At 46.5% G+C, this 17,354-nt stretch overlaps 1 protein-coding gene across 1 annotated transcript in view; it reads left to right on the top strand.

Moving 5' to 3' along the window:
- The window catches only part of PLB1 (phospholipase B1), a 112,710-nt gene that overhangs the window by 56,296 nt on the left and 39,060 nt on the right, over positions 1–17,354 (top strand). Inside the window, exons 31-42 of the mRNA XM_044291323.1 lie at positions 1,663–1,771; positions 3,846–3,897; positions 4,730–4,810; positions 5,987–6,052; positions 9,401–9,501; positions 10,407–10,488; positions 11,118–11,222; positions 12,856–12,951; positions 13,750–13,821; positions 15,285–15,362; positions 16,528–16,591; positions 16,685–16,743. Of these exons, the coding sequence (XP_044147258.1) occupies positions 1,663–1,771; positions 3,846–3,897; positions 4,730–4,810; positions 5,987–6,052; positions 9,401–9,501; positions 10,407–10,488; positions 11,118–11,222; positions 12,856–12,951; positions 13,750–13,821; positions 15,285–15,362; positions 16,528–16,591; positions 16,685–16,743 (965 nt within the window). The remainder of the gene's footprint in view (positions 1–1,662; positions 1,772–3,845; positions 3,898–4,729; positions 4,811–5,986; positions 6,053–9,400; positions 9,502–10,406; positions 10,489–11,117; positions 11,223–12,855; positions 12,952–13,749; positions 13,822–15,284; positions 15,363–16,527; positions 16,592–16,684; positions 16,744–17,354) is intronic.

Raw genomic sequence — 17,354 nt, 5'->3', positions numbered from 1 at the left:
ACTAACACATCGACACCCAGCAACAGCTGCCATACTAACACATCGACACCCAGCAACAGCTGCCATACTAACACATCGACACCCAGCAACAGCTGCCATACTAACACATCGACACCCAGCAACAGCTGCCATACTAACACATTGACACCCAGCAATCTCACGTCTAATGCCTGAGAGAGGGAGCCTCTTTAAACCACTTAGATGGCGTGGTCATTATTCTACCAATCTGGGCACTTAATGCAGAAGCTCGGCTGTCATGAGAAAGCCGAGGTCCTGCTTCCGGCTGCACGGGAAACCAGTGCAGCACTTAGACTGGGCCGCCATAAAAAGGTGGATTGGGGGTCACTCACAGGTTAGTAACTGCTCTGCGATAACCTGTTTGCTGCAAATCTGCCTGGAGGATTACCTGCTATCACCAGTTGCATCTGGCCATATGTTACGAGGGAAATCAAGCATTACATGATATCCATGCAAATAAACGGCCAGGTGCTGTATGTAATACACAGATGTGTAAGTTCTACCTGACCAACTCTCTGCTCTGGCTCATAGAGGGTTGTCCCAAGTGGAGAACTAGTGGAGAGCCTATGTCGGGTACTTGTAGCTCTGTAAAAAAAAAATCCAAACGGCTATAAAGATATACCAAGACATGAATTAGCAAACAATGTTGGACCTAAAAATGACAAAATGTTAGATAGTGAAGATTAACCTCAAAGTGGCAGCCACTGGGGACTATCCCACTGATGAACTGATTGCTCTGGTCTTGCTGCTTGTACCATCAGTGATCAGCTAATAATCATTGTGAACAGCTAAATCATAAAGGTTTTAATTTTGTAGAACCCTCTATTAAAGAGGTTTTCCAAGCTCCTTATCCTCAGGATAGATCATCAATATCCAACCCAGTGCCGCCACTGATCAGCTGTTTCCTGCAGAACCAAAGACGGACAGCTCCATCCACCACATGTTGACTGTGCCACGTACGGCACCTCAGCTCCCATTTAAAGGGATTCTCCGGGGGCTTTTATTACTGATGATGACATATCCTCAGGATAGGTCATCAGTATCAGATCGATGGGGGGGAAGGCCCGACATCCAGCGAGTGCTGAGTGCTTCCAGCTCCGTTCACATTACTAGTTCGGGCAGCTGCAGGGAACAGGTGACCTTGGCGGTGCGGGTGGTCGGTCCCCACAGATTGGAAAATGATGACATATCTTAAGGATAGGTCATCAGTATCATATGCCCCAGAACAGTGATGGTGAACCTTTTAGAGAACGAGTGCCCAAACTGTAACCCGAAACCTACTTATTTATCACAAAGTGCCAACAACGGCAATTTACCCTGCATACTACAGTCCAGTATAGTATATCTTCCATGTACTTTTACATTCAGTGCGCCCATAGTCCGCCCTGCGCTGATGAGTGGCATGAAAATTCGAAGGCCTATTGGTACGCCATAGACTTTTTCCAGGGTGCGGTGCCCGTAGAGAGGGCTCTGAGTGCCGCCTTTGGCACCCGTGCCATAGGTTCACCACCACTCGCCTAAAACATATGAAACGTGGACAAACCATTTGGATCTAAAAACAAATGAACAAGGCATGTTTATATTAAATGTATATTAAATGTTACTAATATTGACTTCTCACCACGTTCCTCTCTGTCTTTAAAGATATCCTACGAGAGTTCAATCCGTTTCTTACGGGATTCTCCATAGAGACGGGGAACAGCAGCTTGCACAGCTCCTTTCTTAATAAGGCCGTCCCCGGGGCTAAAGCTATGTAAGGACTTCACCCTTTATCAATCAATATCTTCTTTTGCAGTTTATTTTAATTGCTCAAGTTGCAAAACGGTTTACTTCGTCCTCAAGTAACTCAAATTGCAAAATGCAGCACATTCCATAATACCCAATAGTAACCTATAGCAGATTTAGGGTGCTGCCTCAATTTGGGTCAAAGCTAGGAGTGGATTAAAGAAGAAGAATTAGTATCTGCCCTTAATACTTGCTCTCCTTTTATGATCCACCCCCGATTATGATTTCAAAAACTGCATCAACAAACCTGAACGTAAAGCTGTACCCACACATCTCAGGAGCCCGTAGGTGCAGAAAGTGAATTCTATCATTATTTCAGCCGCCCCCCTGCGCTCTTATAATAGGAAGGTGACAACTTGAAGTTTTACTGCAGGCTGTAAAGTAAGACACCTTTTTGACCATAGCTTTAGCCTGTTATGCTGACACCTAGTGGCCAGTATGAAGTACTTCACAACGTATTTTAAAACTCTGCACTACTGCTGGGAGTCCCACTAGCAAGTGAGGTTTCCGTTACTTACCTGCGGCACTTTACCAGCTATAAGCTGTTGTGAAACTACAATTCCAAAGATACTCTGTCTGGAATGTTGAGAGTTGTAGTTTCACAAGAGCTGAAGAGTCACAGTTTGAAAGCACTAAGCTAGAATATTGTCAGGGACCGCATACCGGTCATTTGACTCCTAACCATTCAGACCGGGGGGGGGGGGGGAATTATAAAATTATCTGTTTAAAGGGACTTCCTATTTTTACTCACATTTGGTGAACTTTCTCCCTTTTATGTGGGTGGGCAGCGGCTCATCGAGCGCCTGCATCTCCCAGGATGCATTGCAATCAGCACTTGTTAACCCCTTCCTCTTCTGCACAGTCGCTCACATATAGTCCCCACAGATACCCATGGTATGTATTCCCCCCCACAATTCCCTTGTCCTGAGAGAGATAGAGCTATATACCTCTATGAATTCAGAAGTAGGGATTAATGAATGGTGTCTGGGCTTCTTCACGGCCTTTCCTATGAGATCATGCTGGCGGTGAGGGAAGGTGAAGGGAGCAGACAGGGGCGCACCACCAATGAGGCCGGGTGAGGCGATCGCCTCAGGCAGGGGCAAGAGAGGGGGGCAGCGGAAGGGCCATGGGCAATGAGCACTTTCATTGTGGCAAATGGGTTAGGTTAAGAAATTGGCATTGGGGTGGGCGCCGTTTCAGTTTTTAGAAAGGCTAGGTGCACCCCTGTGAGCAGAGAAGCTGCTACGTGTGTCAGTCCACCGCTGAATGCAGGGGAAGGTGGACCATGAGGATAACAGCAGAGAGGAAAATGTCATGAATATAAAAACCTTCCGATATTTTTGTTGCAGTGATACTACCTTTGTAATGCCCAGGGTCTGAGCACTGGGTCATGTTAGGATTTCCTATATCGTCCTGTACTTTGCTCCTGAGCAGACTGATGTATACCTACAACAACAGATAAGTGCGTGCTTTACAGCCTGTAGTAAAACAGCTATTAACCCCTGTAATGCCGGTGTCATAACCTCTCATTACATATCACTGACTGATCTCTTGTGGGAACAGGGAAACTAGAGTACATTCCCTCTTCTTCTATATAGAATCTATATAGAATCCTTTCTTCTATATACTTCCGCCTCCTTTCAAAGCTATGATACCATGCTGCATGCTGGGCATAAACGGCAGAGATCTCGAGGGGGCCTGGGCTCCATCTTGCATTCATTACAAGAATTGTATCACAAGAGATTTTGCTTCATACAGACAGCCGCCTCTCTAAACACAGCGCACCCCTGGATCCAACTGGTGGAAGCAGCGGCCACTACAGGGGAAGTGTAGTATTACATGCTGCCCATTCAATTCAATGGCTGGCCATATTTTATGGGGACAAGCTGGGTCCTCCCAGAGCACAAGCAATGGTTGCTTAGTGGCTCTGGCTTTTCTCTGCACCCCCTACTGGTTCAGTGTCTGGTCTGAGAGTCCTCTGCTGTCATGCACTATGGAAGATGTGGCTCTGACAGAAAAAAATATGTCTTGTTCCTTTGCAGTAATATGCCCACCCAGGCAAGAGATCTGGTTGACAAGATGAAAGAAGACAAGGTAGGTCACTGCATGATTTTAGAAATGTCGAGGTTGTCAGAGCCAAACTTAAAGGGATTGTTCAGGGTGGTTTCTGCTTAAAACAGCACCACACCTCTTTACAGGCTGTTTGTGGTATTACAACTGAGCCCCTTTAAGGAGCATTGTTCAGCAGGATCATCTCCATTACATCAGGTGAGGTTGATCCTGCTGATTATAATGATACCTGTCTTGTGAAAGTTGGTTGCAGCGTTCCTGAGAAAAAAAAAAAGAAGAAGCTTATTCTTTATGCAATAAAGGGCTTCGGTGCACTGAGGGCGGGGCCTAGCCCCAGGGTGCACTTCAGCTTCTCTACTTTCCATTGTTGGATTGTTGGCGGCCACAGTGGCATAAAGAATAGCAGTCTTTTTTGTCGGAAACACCTCAAGCAATTTTCACCGTCCAGGTATCATTTCAGTCAGCAGGATAAACTATACTAGGCAGTATGCTTAGTTTGATAGGGTTGATACTGCTGAAATGTGCTCTTTAAAGGGTTTCTGCACTAAACCCAAAAACTCACCTTTAGGAGATTTACTGTCTTGTAAAAGGGGTGAAAATAGTGAGACGCAGGGGCCACCGCACCCCCTCCCCCCCACCTTAATACCAACCTTGCATCTTGCTAAATGACTGTTTGAAGATATGTTTCACCATTGTAGCCTTAAAGAAGTATAAACTAAAAAGATGGAAGAACAGGGGGAACCAAGATGGAGTCTATAGTTTTGGGTGGAGTTTAATTTGGGAAATATTAAATATACAGTAGCTGTAAGTATAACTATAAAATAATGATAATAAATAAATCTATAATTTTTTGCAGAGAATTAATTTCAACAATGACTGGAAAGTGATCACAGTTTTTGTTGGCGCCAATGACCTGTGTGCCTCCTGTACAGACAGCGTAAGTCACGAGATGGTAACAGTGCAACAATGTATCACAGACTGGAACCATCGGGCCCCATACACTCATCATACAGACATCAGGTCATAATGTATCTTTATAGTGGTCAGAGCTCCAAATCTCCTGTATACACATAGTTATATTATAATTATCTGCAGTCACCACTAGGGGGAACTTATTGCAGACACATATATACCGCCACCACTTGAGGGAGCTCACTGAATACAGATATATACAGACATCACTAGAAGAAGCTCACTGCAAACAGATATATAGAACCACCACCAGAGGGAGCTCAGGAACTTACTACAGACAGATATATACAGCCACCACTAGAGGGAGCTCAGGAGATTACTAAATACAGATATATACAGCCACCACTAGAGGGAGCTCAGGAGATTACTGCATACAGATATATACAGTCACCACTAGAGGGAGCTCAGGAGATTACTAAATACAGATATATACAGCCACCACTAGAGGGAGCTCAGGAGATTACTGCATACAGATATATACAGCCACCACTAGAGGGAGCTCAGGAGATTACTACATACAGATATATACAGCCACCACTAGAGGGAGCTCAGGAACTTACTACAGACAGATATATAGAGCCACCACTAGGCTGAGGTAACTGCATACATACATATATATATATATAGCCAGCACTAGAGGGAGCTCATGAGATTACTACATACAGATATATATATATATATATATATATATATATCCACCACTAGAGGGAGCTCAGGAGATTACTGCATACAGATATATACAGCCACCACTAGAGGGAGCTCAGGAGATTACTGCATACAGATATATACAGCCACCACTAGAGGGAGCTCAGGAGATTACTGCATACAGATATATACAGTCACCACTAGAGGGAGCTCAGGAGATTACTGCATACAGATATATACAGCCACCACTAGAGGGAGCTCAGGAGATTACTGCATACAGATATATACAGCCACCACTAGGTGAAGCTCACTACATACAGATATATACTACTAGTATTGAACTGTATGGGATATGTAGAGTTCCCCCTGGTGGTGGCAATAAATATTAGAATTTACATGGACACAGTAGGATGAAATCTTCAAGCGGATGTGAATACTTCTTCAATGCGCATTGTATCTCACACTTCAACTAATGTTCTTCTCGTCTCCTCTTCAGAATGTGTTCTCACCAACAACTTATACCACCAACATCCGGAGGGCTCTGGATATACTGCATAAAGAGGTATATACTCAGACAGAAGCCGTAAACCACATACCACAAGGGTCCGGACATTGCATGGACAGCCCATCGATGTCAGTCAGAGCCATGTAATGCTTCATTCCCCCTGTGGTGCCGGGTCCCCTACAGATCACAGCTGACTGCTGCAGGTCCTAGCACCCCGTCATCCGGATCACAAGCGGAGGCGTGGTGGTGACGATCGACCCGCGTATCTGTGGACCAGTATTTTCATTCCCATAATGACCGCTATGACCGGGGCTTATTCGGGAGCCCTTTGCTTTTCTAGTGCTGAAGAAAAAGTGCTGCGCATGTGCTGAAGCTGCTGGGATCACAGGAACCAACGATCCCCGACACTTAAAGGGGTTTTATGGAACACTAACCTACCTTAATTACACATAACTCACCTATAGGAGAAAGGTTGCAATAGACTTACCATTCTGAAATTGCGTGGATCGGCCGCTCAGGAACCTGGTCATGTGACTCCCCCCTTCTGAAAATCCTGCATCCGCCGACTTCATGTCCTTTACCCGGTCTCCGGTTTGGTCTGTGGATGGCAAGTCACTTCTGCTGTGGACGGGGACAGAACTATTCCTCTCTCTGGCGCATGCGCAAATCCTTAATCCACCTTATCTGCACATGCGTTCCGAAATTGCGTGGATTGGCCTCTTGGGAACCTGGTCATGTGACACTCTTCTTCTGAAAACCCTACTTCCACCGACATCACGTCCTTTACCAGGTTTCTGGTTTGGGCTGCAGACAGGGCCAGAACCATTCCCCTCTATGGCGCATGCACAAAATTCTGGATCCGCCTCATCTGTGCAAGCGTCAGGGAGAGTAATAGTTCTGGACATGTCTACAGCAGAAGTGACGTCCTGTCCAGGGGTGCACCACCAATGAGGCCAAGTGAGGCGATCACCTCAGGCAGTGGCGTAGCGTGGGTTGCCAGCACCCGGGGCAAGCCAAAAACTGTAGTAGATCACTAGCAGTCCTATGTTACACCTCAGATAACACAGAGATAACTCTCTGAGTACAGATAATGTAGTAGATGGGTGTGAGGCCCCAGAATTCAGAACACGCACAGTGTGACCTGAAGTCTGGGGCCAGAATGCGGCAGTGTGGGCCAAATTCTCAATCTTCTCCCCCAACCCTACCATGAAACAGATATGTGGATGGACATTATTATTACAGTAGAATACCGCACCATACCTGTTACATCCAGTGACGTCTCCTGTGATGTAGACTCTCCTCGACGTCTTCATTCAGTCATTCAGAGATAAGACCACCATGATAACTTCTTTCAGACGCTTCTCGTCTCTGCAGAGTTTCACAGAAAAAAATTTAGGTTCCTCACTTTACTATCATCCTCTCCTTCCTGGTATCTCAACACTGTCATCCTGCTGCCCCCCAATACTAAGCTAGAGCCAGACAGATAGTCCCCCATTCCCCATAATATTATTCCCCCTGTATATTATAATGGCCCCCTCTTTATTATTAATGTACTGGCCCCCTCTTTAATAACAAAGAGGGGGCCATTATATTAGCAAAGAGGGGGCCAGTACATTAATAATAAAGAGGGGGCCATTACATTAATAATAAAGAGGGGGCCATTACATTAATAATAAAGAGGGGGCCATTACATTAATAATAAAGAGGGGGCCATTACATTAATAATAAAGAGGGGGCCAATACATTAATAACAAAGAGGGGGCCATTACATTCATAACAAAGAGGGGGCCATTACATTAATAATGAAGAGGGGGTCATTACATTAATAATGAAGAGGGGGTCATTACATTAATAATAAAGAGGGGGTCATTACATTAATAATAATAATGTACTGGCCCCCTCTTTATTATAAATATAATGGCCCCCTTTTTATTAATAATGTACTGGCCCCCTCTTTGCTAATGTAATGGCCCCCTCTTTGTTATTAATGTACTGGCCCCCCTCTTTGCTAATATAATCGCCCCCTCTTATTACTGTGCCAATGCCATTGAATAGGATAGCCTTTCTGCTCCAGTCCTCTCCTCTCCTCTCCCACCCCCCATACTGCCCCCAGAGCCTCTGCAATTAGGTAAGTTAACATAAAAAAAAAATACTTACCTATCTCCATCCCCGCTTGTTCCCGCCGCAGGCAGTCACAAACGCCTCACTGTGCCTTCCTGCACCGCGTCATCGCGTCATCTCGCGAGACCCGACGCAGGAGGTCACAGTGAGGTTATCGTGACCGAGTCCTGCATCGCTCTACTGCCTTATAGGCTTCAGGCCACTAGGCCTGAAGCCTATGGGGCATAACGGAGGGGACGGGAGCCATAGGCTCCAGTAGCCCTCATTGAAATTTCGGATGCCTGGCGCCCCCTGCAATTTGGCGCCCGGGGAAACGGCCCCTCCGGCCCCCCCCCACGCTACGCCCCTGACCTCAGGTAGGGGCAAGAGGGGGGCAGCGGAAGGGCCATGGGCAATGAGTATTTTCATTGTGGCAAAGGGGTTAGGTTAAGAACTTGGCATTGTGGGGGGCACTGTTTCAGTTTTTGCCTCAGGCAGCAGAAAGGCTAGGTGCTCCCCCGGTCCCGTCCATAGCCAAGGCCAGAAACCCAGTAAAGGATGTGACTACAGCAGAAGCTGGACTTTCAGAAGAGGAGCGTCACATGACCAGGTCCCCGACCAGAAAGGTAACCTGGTGTTCAGACTGAAGGACGTGATGTAGGGTTTTCCAAAGAGGAGCATCACGTGACGGGGTTCTAGAGCGGCCGATCCAGGTAAGTATATTGGAAGGCGAGCTATGAGTAAGGCGGGTTGATGGCACCCCTAGTAAAGGGATTTTCATAAATCCATGCACTTACTGCTGAAACAACCCCATTCACTTGTATGGAACTGATCTACAGTCTGCACCAAATCTGCTGTGTGTGAACATATCTTACCTAGCCTGAGGTGAACATTGAAACGGCGCCCACCCCTCCAGCCCTACTGTTTAAGGCATATTGTGATACAGTTGAATATAGAGAGATATTGCCACAGCCCTGGCACTGTCTGTCCCCACTAGTATCTAGGTTTTGCCGCCCGAGGCAATTGCTTCAGCTGGCCTCATTGGTGGTGAACCCATGATCCTAAGGATATACCAAGGGGATTTGTATGCGGTAAATCCGCAGTGTATTACGCTACCAGCATAGAGAATGTGCTCTTGGCAAAACTGACCTGTGGCGCAGATATTAAATCCTCGGCCCGTAAATTTATGCTGCGGATTTCCACTGTGGATGGCGCCCTTTGCAATGAAATCTGCAGCAAAATGAGACAGATTAAAATGACGTCCCGCGTGAGCGTATTGTCACTGTTGTGTATGTCTTTATACAGGTTCCCAGGGCCTATGTCAACCTGGTGGAGGTGATGGACATTATGCCGCTAAGAGAAGCGGTTCTGGACGACCGTGTGAACTGCCCGAGTCTGATCACAAGGTAACGCTCCTGCAGCTGTGCCCCTTCCCTCAGCCTTCTGTGGGCACCGTTTCTGTGCTGCCTAAAGAGGTCGCCCCATATCGAGGGGGAAATAAGTCCTCCTGCCCGCCGCAAAACCAGCAAGATACGTGGCTAATGAAATATGTGCAGAAAATAGGAGGGTTTATCGTAATATCAGACTATTTAATACCGCCATATAGTGCCAAGCTAATGACGCCACGTACAGCCCACATAATACCGCCATATAGTGCCAAGCTAATGATGCCACGTACAGCCCACATAATACCGCCATATAGTGCCAAGCTAATGATGCCATGTACAGCCCACGTAATACCGCCATATAGTGCCAAGCTAATGATGCCACGTACAGCCCACATAATACCGCCATATAGTGCCAAGCTAATGATGCCACATACAGCCCACATAATACCACCATATAGTAGCCAGTTAATGCCGTCATATAAAACCCACATATTAGCTGGTGTTCACTGGTGGAGATTCATTTGAAGGCCTCATGCACACGACCGTATGTGTTTTGTGGTCCGCAAAAAAAAAAAAGGACGATACGTTTTTTTTTGCGGATCCGTTATTTTGCGGATCCATTGTAATAATGCCTATCCTTGTCCGCAAACTAGAAAAAATAGGACATGCACTATTTTTTTGGCAAGGGCTACAGAACGGACATACTGATGCGGACAGCACATGCATTTTTTGCGGACCCATTGAAATGAATGGGTCTGCATCCTATCAGCAAAAAAAACGGAACGGACAAGGAAACAAAATACGGTCGTTTGCATGAGGCCTAAGGAATATTTTTTACCTGGTAGTGAAATAATACAGACAGGGACCTAACACGGAGCGCGGATGTGAGTCCATGTAACACGTATTGCGCTTTTCTCTTCTAGTATGCTGTGTCCGTGTCTACTGAGTGTCCAGTCGAATGCTCAAGAGCTCGAAGATCTTAGGAACGTCAACTATGCCTATCAGGTATTAGGTCTCGTCCACATTTCCGTTTTTCACCGACGCATTTTCCGCACATACTCATTGTTTTTGAACGTGTCTGTTCACACCGTGGGTCAGTAAAAAGAATCACGGACACATGCACTGCTTTGGTCCGTGATGAAGTCTATGGGTTGCGTCCGTTATTCACTGAAGACTCATAGGGGATGATCTGGAAATTAATTTTCAGCTCAGCAGCGTCCATGGATTATAGATGACACACGGAGGGTAAAAACGGACACACGGACCAAACACGGATCCGTCACTGACATCTTTACGGATTTTGTTTCAAGGACGTAAAATAAAACTGACACGAAAATGTGGGCGATAAGGGGATACCGTTATTTACTGGGATAAACACGTCAGGAGTGCCATGGTGGTTCTGAAGAATGACTTGCCTGAATGACTTTCTCTAGGATGAGAAAAACATGGCTTCTGTCTTTCTAGAACAGCGCCACCCCTGTACGCTGGCTGTGTATAGTACTGCAGCTCAGCTCCGTTCACTTGAGCTGCAATACCAGATACAACCCGTGGACAGGCGTGGCGCCGTATCTTGAAGAAGGCAGCCATGTTTTTATAATCCTGGACAACTCCTTTACGTTTTCTGCCCTTTGCAGCACAGTCTCCAACATTTCATCAATTCCGGAAGATACGACACCAGAGAGGACTTCACCGTCGTTCTCCAGCCATTTTTCCGGCATCCGAAAATTCCACATCTCGCGGTAATCCATGCTTCTGTCCTCACCTCTGGGAAATGGGCACTGTGATGGCCAATAGTTTGGTGGTGTAGTTTCTGGTCTGATAGTTTCTGGTTTGGAGCCCCCTAAAAGTCCTTGGGTCCGTTAGTTTGGTGCCCACAATCATCCCCCGGAGTCCGTGGTATACATTGGTAATCCCCCATGCTTTACAGTGTCACACTGCGCAGTTCAAAGGATCCTCCTATGCAGCCAGATGCCGAATTCTGTAATAACATGGAACAGCTGTCACCGGGCAGCAGCTCCAGTCCTTAATAGAGAAGGAGCAGCTGATATCTGACAGCTGTTCCCATCTTTGTGGTCATTACACTGTATGGGAGCATGCGGACTGAGGAGGCGCCCTCTAGGATCTACCTCAGATCTGTACACTAGGAGGCACCCTCTGGGATCTACCTCAGATCTGTACACTAGGAGGCGCCCTCTATGGTCTACCTCAGGTCTGTACACTAGGAGGCGCCCTCCATTGGTCTACCTCAGATCTGTACAGTAGGAGGCGCCCTCTATGGTCTACCTCAGGTCTGTACACTAGGAGGCGCCCTCTATTGCTCTACCTCAGATCTGTACAGGAGGCGCCCTCTATTGGTCTACCTCAGATCTGTACAGTAGGAGGCGCCCTCTATGGTCTACCTCAGGTCTGTACACTAGGAGGCGCCCTCTGGGGTCTACCGCAGATCTGCACACTAGGAGGCGCCCTCTGGGGTCTACCGCATATCTGTACACTAGGAGGCGCCCTCTGGGGTCTACCTCAGATCTGTACACTAGGAGGCACCCTCTATTGCTCTACCTCAGGTCTGTATACTAGGAGGCACCCTCTATTGCTCTACCTCAGGTCTGTACACTAGGAGGCACCCTCTGGGATCTACCTCAGATCTGTACACTAGGAGGCACCCTCTGGGGTCTACCTCAGGTCTGTACAGTAGGAGGCGCCCTCTATGGTCTACCTCAGGTCTGTACACTAGGAGGCGCCCTCCATTGGTTTACCTCAGATCTGTACAGTAGGAGGCGCCCTCTATGGTCTACCTCAGGTCTGTACACTAGGAGGCGCCCTCTATTGCTCTACCTCAGATCTGTACAGGAGGCGCCCTCTATTGGTCTACCTCAGATCTGTACAGTAGGAGGCGCCCTCTATGGTCTACCTCAGGTCTGTACACTAGGAGGCGCCCTCTGGGGTCTACCGCAGATCTGCACACTAGGAGGCGCCCTCTGGGGTCTACCGCATATCTGTACACTAGGAGGCACCCTCTATTGCTCTACCTCAGATCTGTACACTAGGAGGCGCCCTCAATGGTCTACCTCAGGTCTGTACACTAGGAGGCGCTCTCTGGGGTCTACCTCAGGTCTGTACACTAGGAGGCGCCCTCTATGGTCTACCTCAGGTCTGTACACTAGGAGGCGCCCTCTATGGTCTACCTCAGGTGTGTATGGTCTACCTCAGGTCTGTACACTATGAGGTGCCCTCTATGGTCTACCTCAGGTCTGTACACTAGGAGGCACCCTCTATGGTCTACCTCAGATCCTGTTTCTGAGTGAAGTCATTTTCTTGCAAATAATAATGTAATTCACGTCATTGTATTCAGTCTTCATTATGTCTTTCCTACAGACCGGAGAGCCTGATGTCTCCTACCTCGCTCCTGACTGTTTCCACCTCAGCCAGAAGGCTCATTCTCAGCTAGCGAGGCAGCTCTGGAACAATATGGTAAATGCATTGATGGATTTTACAGCAGTCACTTTCCAGAATTCAGGTCTTCGGTGTCTTAAATACGAATTTCCATGGAAAATGTCCACAAGCTGCTGTTGACGGATCCAGTACTTTTGGTTATTATGTGTTTATATTTAGCTCTTTTAGTGCTCCCTTCTTGGGGTCAGAGAGGAGCACTGTGGCAATCACACCAGCTTGGTTTTTTTGAGTTTTTGCTACATTTTGGGGGTTGAACGCAGATATGGCGTTTTTTTTCTTTTCTATAGAACCTAAAAAATGGCAGAAAAAAAGCTCATATATACAAAATGTAACAAAAAAACGCAGAAAAAATGCTTGTGGTCTCTGTGTGTGAAGGATCCCTTAAAGGGGTATTCCAATTAAAACAATTATCCCCTCTTCATTATCTTGATGATGAGACTGGGGGTCCGGAGCCCCGGAGTGCTGGTGGAGCTCTTACGCTGCTGCATTCTCTCTCGCCCGAGACAGCCCAGTAGAGCACTCAACTGTCTCCATCAATCCCATAGGCTTTGAAATGGAGCTGCGGCATACACGCCCAACCATCAGTCCATTCATACAGGTACAAGGGACCCTCATACAGATAATTGTGGGGGCTGCAGCACATAGGAATAACCAGACCTCAGTGGATAACAGATAACTTCATCTAACTGGAATACCCCTTTAATTTATACAAGCCAGATCTGTTAGCAGTAGCCGCCTGCTTGTTGATGGTTTCCAGGTATCCACCTATTTTTTTTCCTTCATCCTTCATTAACCCAGCTTGCCTTTATTTCCCAGCTGGAGCCTCTTGGCCAAAAGACGGACACTATGAATTTTACTGAGAGCATCCAGCTCAGATGTCCTACGCAGGTAGGTGGCCTCAGCTGTTAATGGCTTTGAAGATTCGACTATCATGAGACATTGACAGAATAATGAGAGTGCCCCCTCCTTTGTGTATGGGAGAGGCCAGGTAGTCTATGCTAGACCTCACCCACTAGCACCCTCTACTGTTCTCCATATTGAATATCAGCCATGATCTGCACTAAGTCGGCAGTCATTGTCCGGGAGCCAAACGTGACACTCATGCAAAAAATGGGATCTATTCAAAAAAGGTGACCTAGCTTTAGTGTTAACAAGTCAATGTTAAAGGGGTTCTCCGAGAAAAAAGAAAAAGAAAATACTTAAATATGACTTTATTACAAATATATTTCCAAATACCTTTCATTAGTTCTAATGGCTCGGCTTTGTCTGGGGAGCAATCATTAGGAGAAATAAAATGGCCGCCGTCCTATTAGTACACACAGAACCTGTCCTAATCACACAGGCGGACAAGTTACTTCACAACACTGAGCTAAAGAGCTGCCTCATCCTCATCTCTGCTCTGCTTGTCAGGGATTATTATCCTGAATACAGCTGATAAGATCTTCAGCTGAATCTCTGTAGGAATGGAGATCATGAGGAGACATGAAATACAGAGAGGACGGACAGGACAGACTGTGGTCTCTGTAGTTCATGTCTCCTCATGAACTCCATTCCTACAGAGATTCAGCTGAAGATCTTATCAGCTGTATTCATGATCATAATCCCTGATAAGCGGAGCAGAGAGGAGGATGAGGCATCTCTTTAGCTCAGTGTTGTGAAGTAACTTGTGTGATTAGGACAGGTTCTGTGTGTACTAATAGGACGGCGGCCCTTTTTTTTTACTAATAATTTCTCCCCAGACAAAGCCGAGCCATTATAACTAATGAAAGGTATTTGGGAATATATTTATAATAAAGTAATATTTAGGTATTTTCAGTAATTTTGTTTTCTTAATTCCCAGAGAACCCCGATAAAGGGGTCCTCTGCTTTGAATATTTGTTAGAAGCGTCTCCTGACAATAAGCTGATCACAGAGTGTCCTCCTGCTGGGACCTGTAGGGAAACATGGCAATAAGTGTTCGATTTCCCTGCAGTGCCACCACTGGGGAAACTATAGTATTACACAGTGTCCATCCACATCAATGGGTAACAAAGGACAGGACAGGTCCTCCAGACCTAGAGATAAAGATCCTGAACAGAGGACCTCCTTCGATTAACCCAGAAATTACTAATACAACATATGGCAATGGATTCTCTAAATGGACAACCCCTTTAACTGATATGTCTTCTCTAGCCCAGGGCCTTGCCCTGTGATAAGATAATTTTGGCTGATCTCACTTCGGTTGGTCAGCTGTGTGTTAGTACATGTCCATGATGCTTGTCCTTTAAGTCACCATAGCCATCGGACAGGTGACCCAAGAGAATTGTGCTCTTAGTGCATTAGATTTTTATAAAATTTTCTTCCTTTTTCAGGCTGAGCCGTACCTGAGGACCTACCAGAACAGCAACTACAACTATCCCATCCCACCGCCCACGCCCACGCCTGTCAATGTAATGTCACCCATACTATGTGCCTCATCTCCCTGCGTATTGGTTGGGCTGAACCCTCTGGATTTTGTGTATATTTATAGGGGGATTCCATCTCTCTGCTGGGTTCCCATTTGTTTTGGGAAATATCATAAGTTTTGATCATGGGGGTCCAGATAAGGAAACACCCACAAAGACTACATCAAAAGGCCAGAAGTGCTCAGTGTTTCTGGTCGGCTTTCCTCAGGAGCAAGTCAAGCGCTCAGGGTTGGACTGGCATCAGAACCTGTAGGCTGATGCCTAGAGAGGGGGCCACCCAAGCTCTCCTCACAGCCGCCAACTGGGTACATAACTATCTGATTCTCTCCTATGCCCCTGGCCAGGGGCTGCAGGTGCCCTACTGAATTCAACTATATCACTGTCCTCAGGACGTTGATGGAATTGAATCCTGTGGGGCGAGCGGCAGTATATTGTGCTGCACTGTGGTATTTGGTTGTGCTGGGGCAGTATATTGTGCTGCCCTGTGGTATTTGAGTCTGTTGGGGCGGTATTTTGTTCTGCACTGTGGTATTGCTGGCTATGCCTACTTCTGTTGTCCCTGCCTACATATGTTGGCCTTGCCTACTTGTGTTGCCCCACGTTCTATCAATTTTGACCAACCTACAACATGGGCCCACGTTTAGTTTTTTTCCAGGGCCACTAAAAGTTCCCACTCCGCCCCTGCAAGTGCTGTATCGGCTCATAAAAAAAATCTAAGACTCCAGACATCAATTGCTTGTCTCTTCGAAGGCGCGTAGCACTCAGCTGAGCACTTGGTCCCCTGTGTTTTGGAGTGCCCTAACACCAGGCATCAAGTAAAGACAACCCTAGGGTCCTTTCTAGGTCCATAGGGCTAACTGCACAGAGGTTCCCCAATCCCCGAACACCATGAGGACCAAATCAAAAAGCAGATCCTTCCAAACAAACGATTTGTGGTGTGGGATTAAGATGAAAAGATGTTTTGTCCCTTTAAATTGTGCTGCCCTGGACAACTGCCTAGTTTGCCCTTATGATATGGCTCTTCGCATGGTTTATCAAAGGGTATTTGTATGACCCTTCCTCAGTTCTGTCTGAGGGGATCTTACGCCTCTGCTATGATTATCAGCATTTCCAGTATCTGCGCTGTTAATATAATCCCGTTTCCTCACAGAACTGGGGCAGTGATATTGAGTGTCGCGGTTACACATCCGTGTCTAATAGTATTCCCAAGTCAGGTGAGAAGACAACATTATATATATATATATACCGTATATCTCATATTTATATCATTCTACTACGTCGTAATCAACTCCTTCATTATTTTACAGTCCATGAACTTCGTCCAGGAGATATCAAGGTGGTGGCAGCTCTGGGTGACTCGCTGACCGTAAGTCACTCATTTTGTAATAAGGGCAGGATTTACACTGCGGGAGGAGGTAGAGACACAACTATTGGCAGCCTGTAGCAGATATTTTTTTTACTGTGTTACTATTAAACCTTCCCATCATTAGTGATAGTGAAAGGACTCTGCTAACTCTATCCCAGTCTATACAGCAAAGCTGAAAAGTGAAATCCGGAAAACAGTGTCTGTGAATCTAGTATAACAGAAAAATTTCTATAAATTTCTATACATTTTTGGGAAATGACTCCAATATAAACCTGATTTAACCCCTTGCTGCATAATCACTTACATGTACACCATCAGCATTAAAGGGTTGTATGGAGCGGGCTCACGCGCTGAGCTCACTCCATGCACAGCGGGTGGGGGGCTATATAATATACCTGACACCCGATGGCAGTGATTGGGATTGGAGATGCCTCCGATTTCAGTCATTTAACCTCTCAGATGCCGCTGTCAATAGAGACCAAGGCATCTGTTGGGTTAGACAGAGGGAGGAGGCTCTCTTGTCCGATCGGAGCCCTGAGAATCTGCTGGTATGGCAGCAATGGACCTTGTGAAGGCTTCCAGGCCTGCCATAGCTAGCTGCCTGTTAAGCT

The sequence above is a fragment of the Bufo gargarizans genome, chromosome 4, assembly GCF_014858855.1.
Source record: "Bufo gargarizans isolate SCDJY-AF-19 chromosome 4, ASM1485885v1, whole genome shotgun sequence".
Classification (NCBI taxonomy): Eukaryota; Metazoa; Chordata; class Amphibia; order Anura; family Bufonidae; genus Bufo; species Bufo gargarizans.
This window is presented reverse-complemented; position numbering and strand designations above follow the sequence as displayed.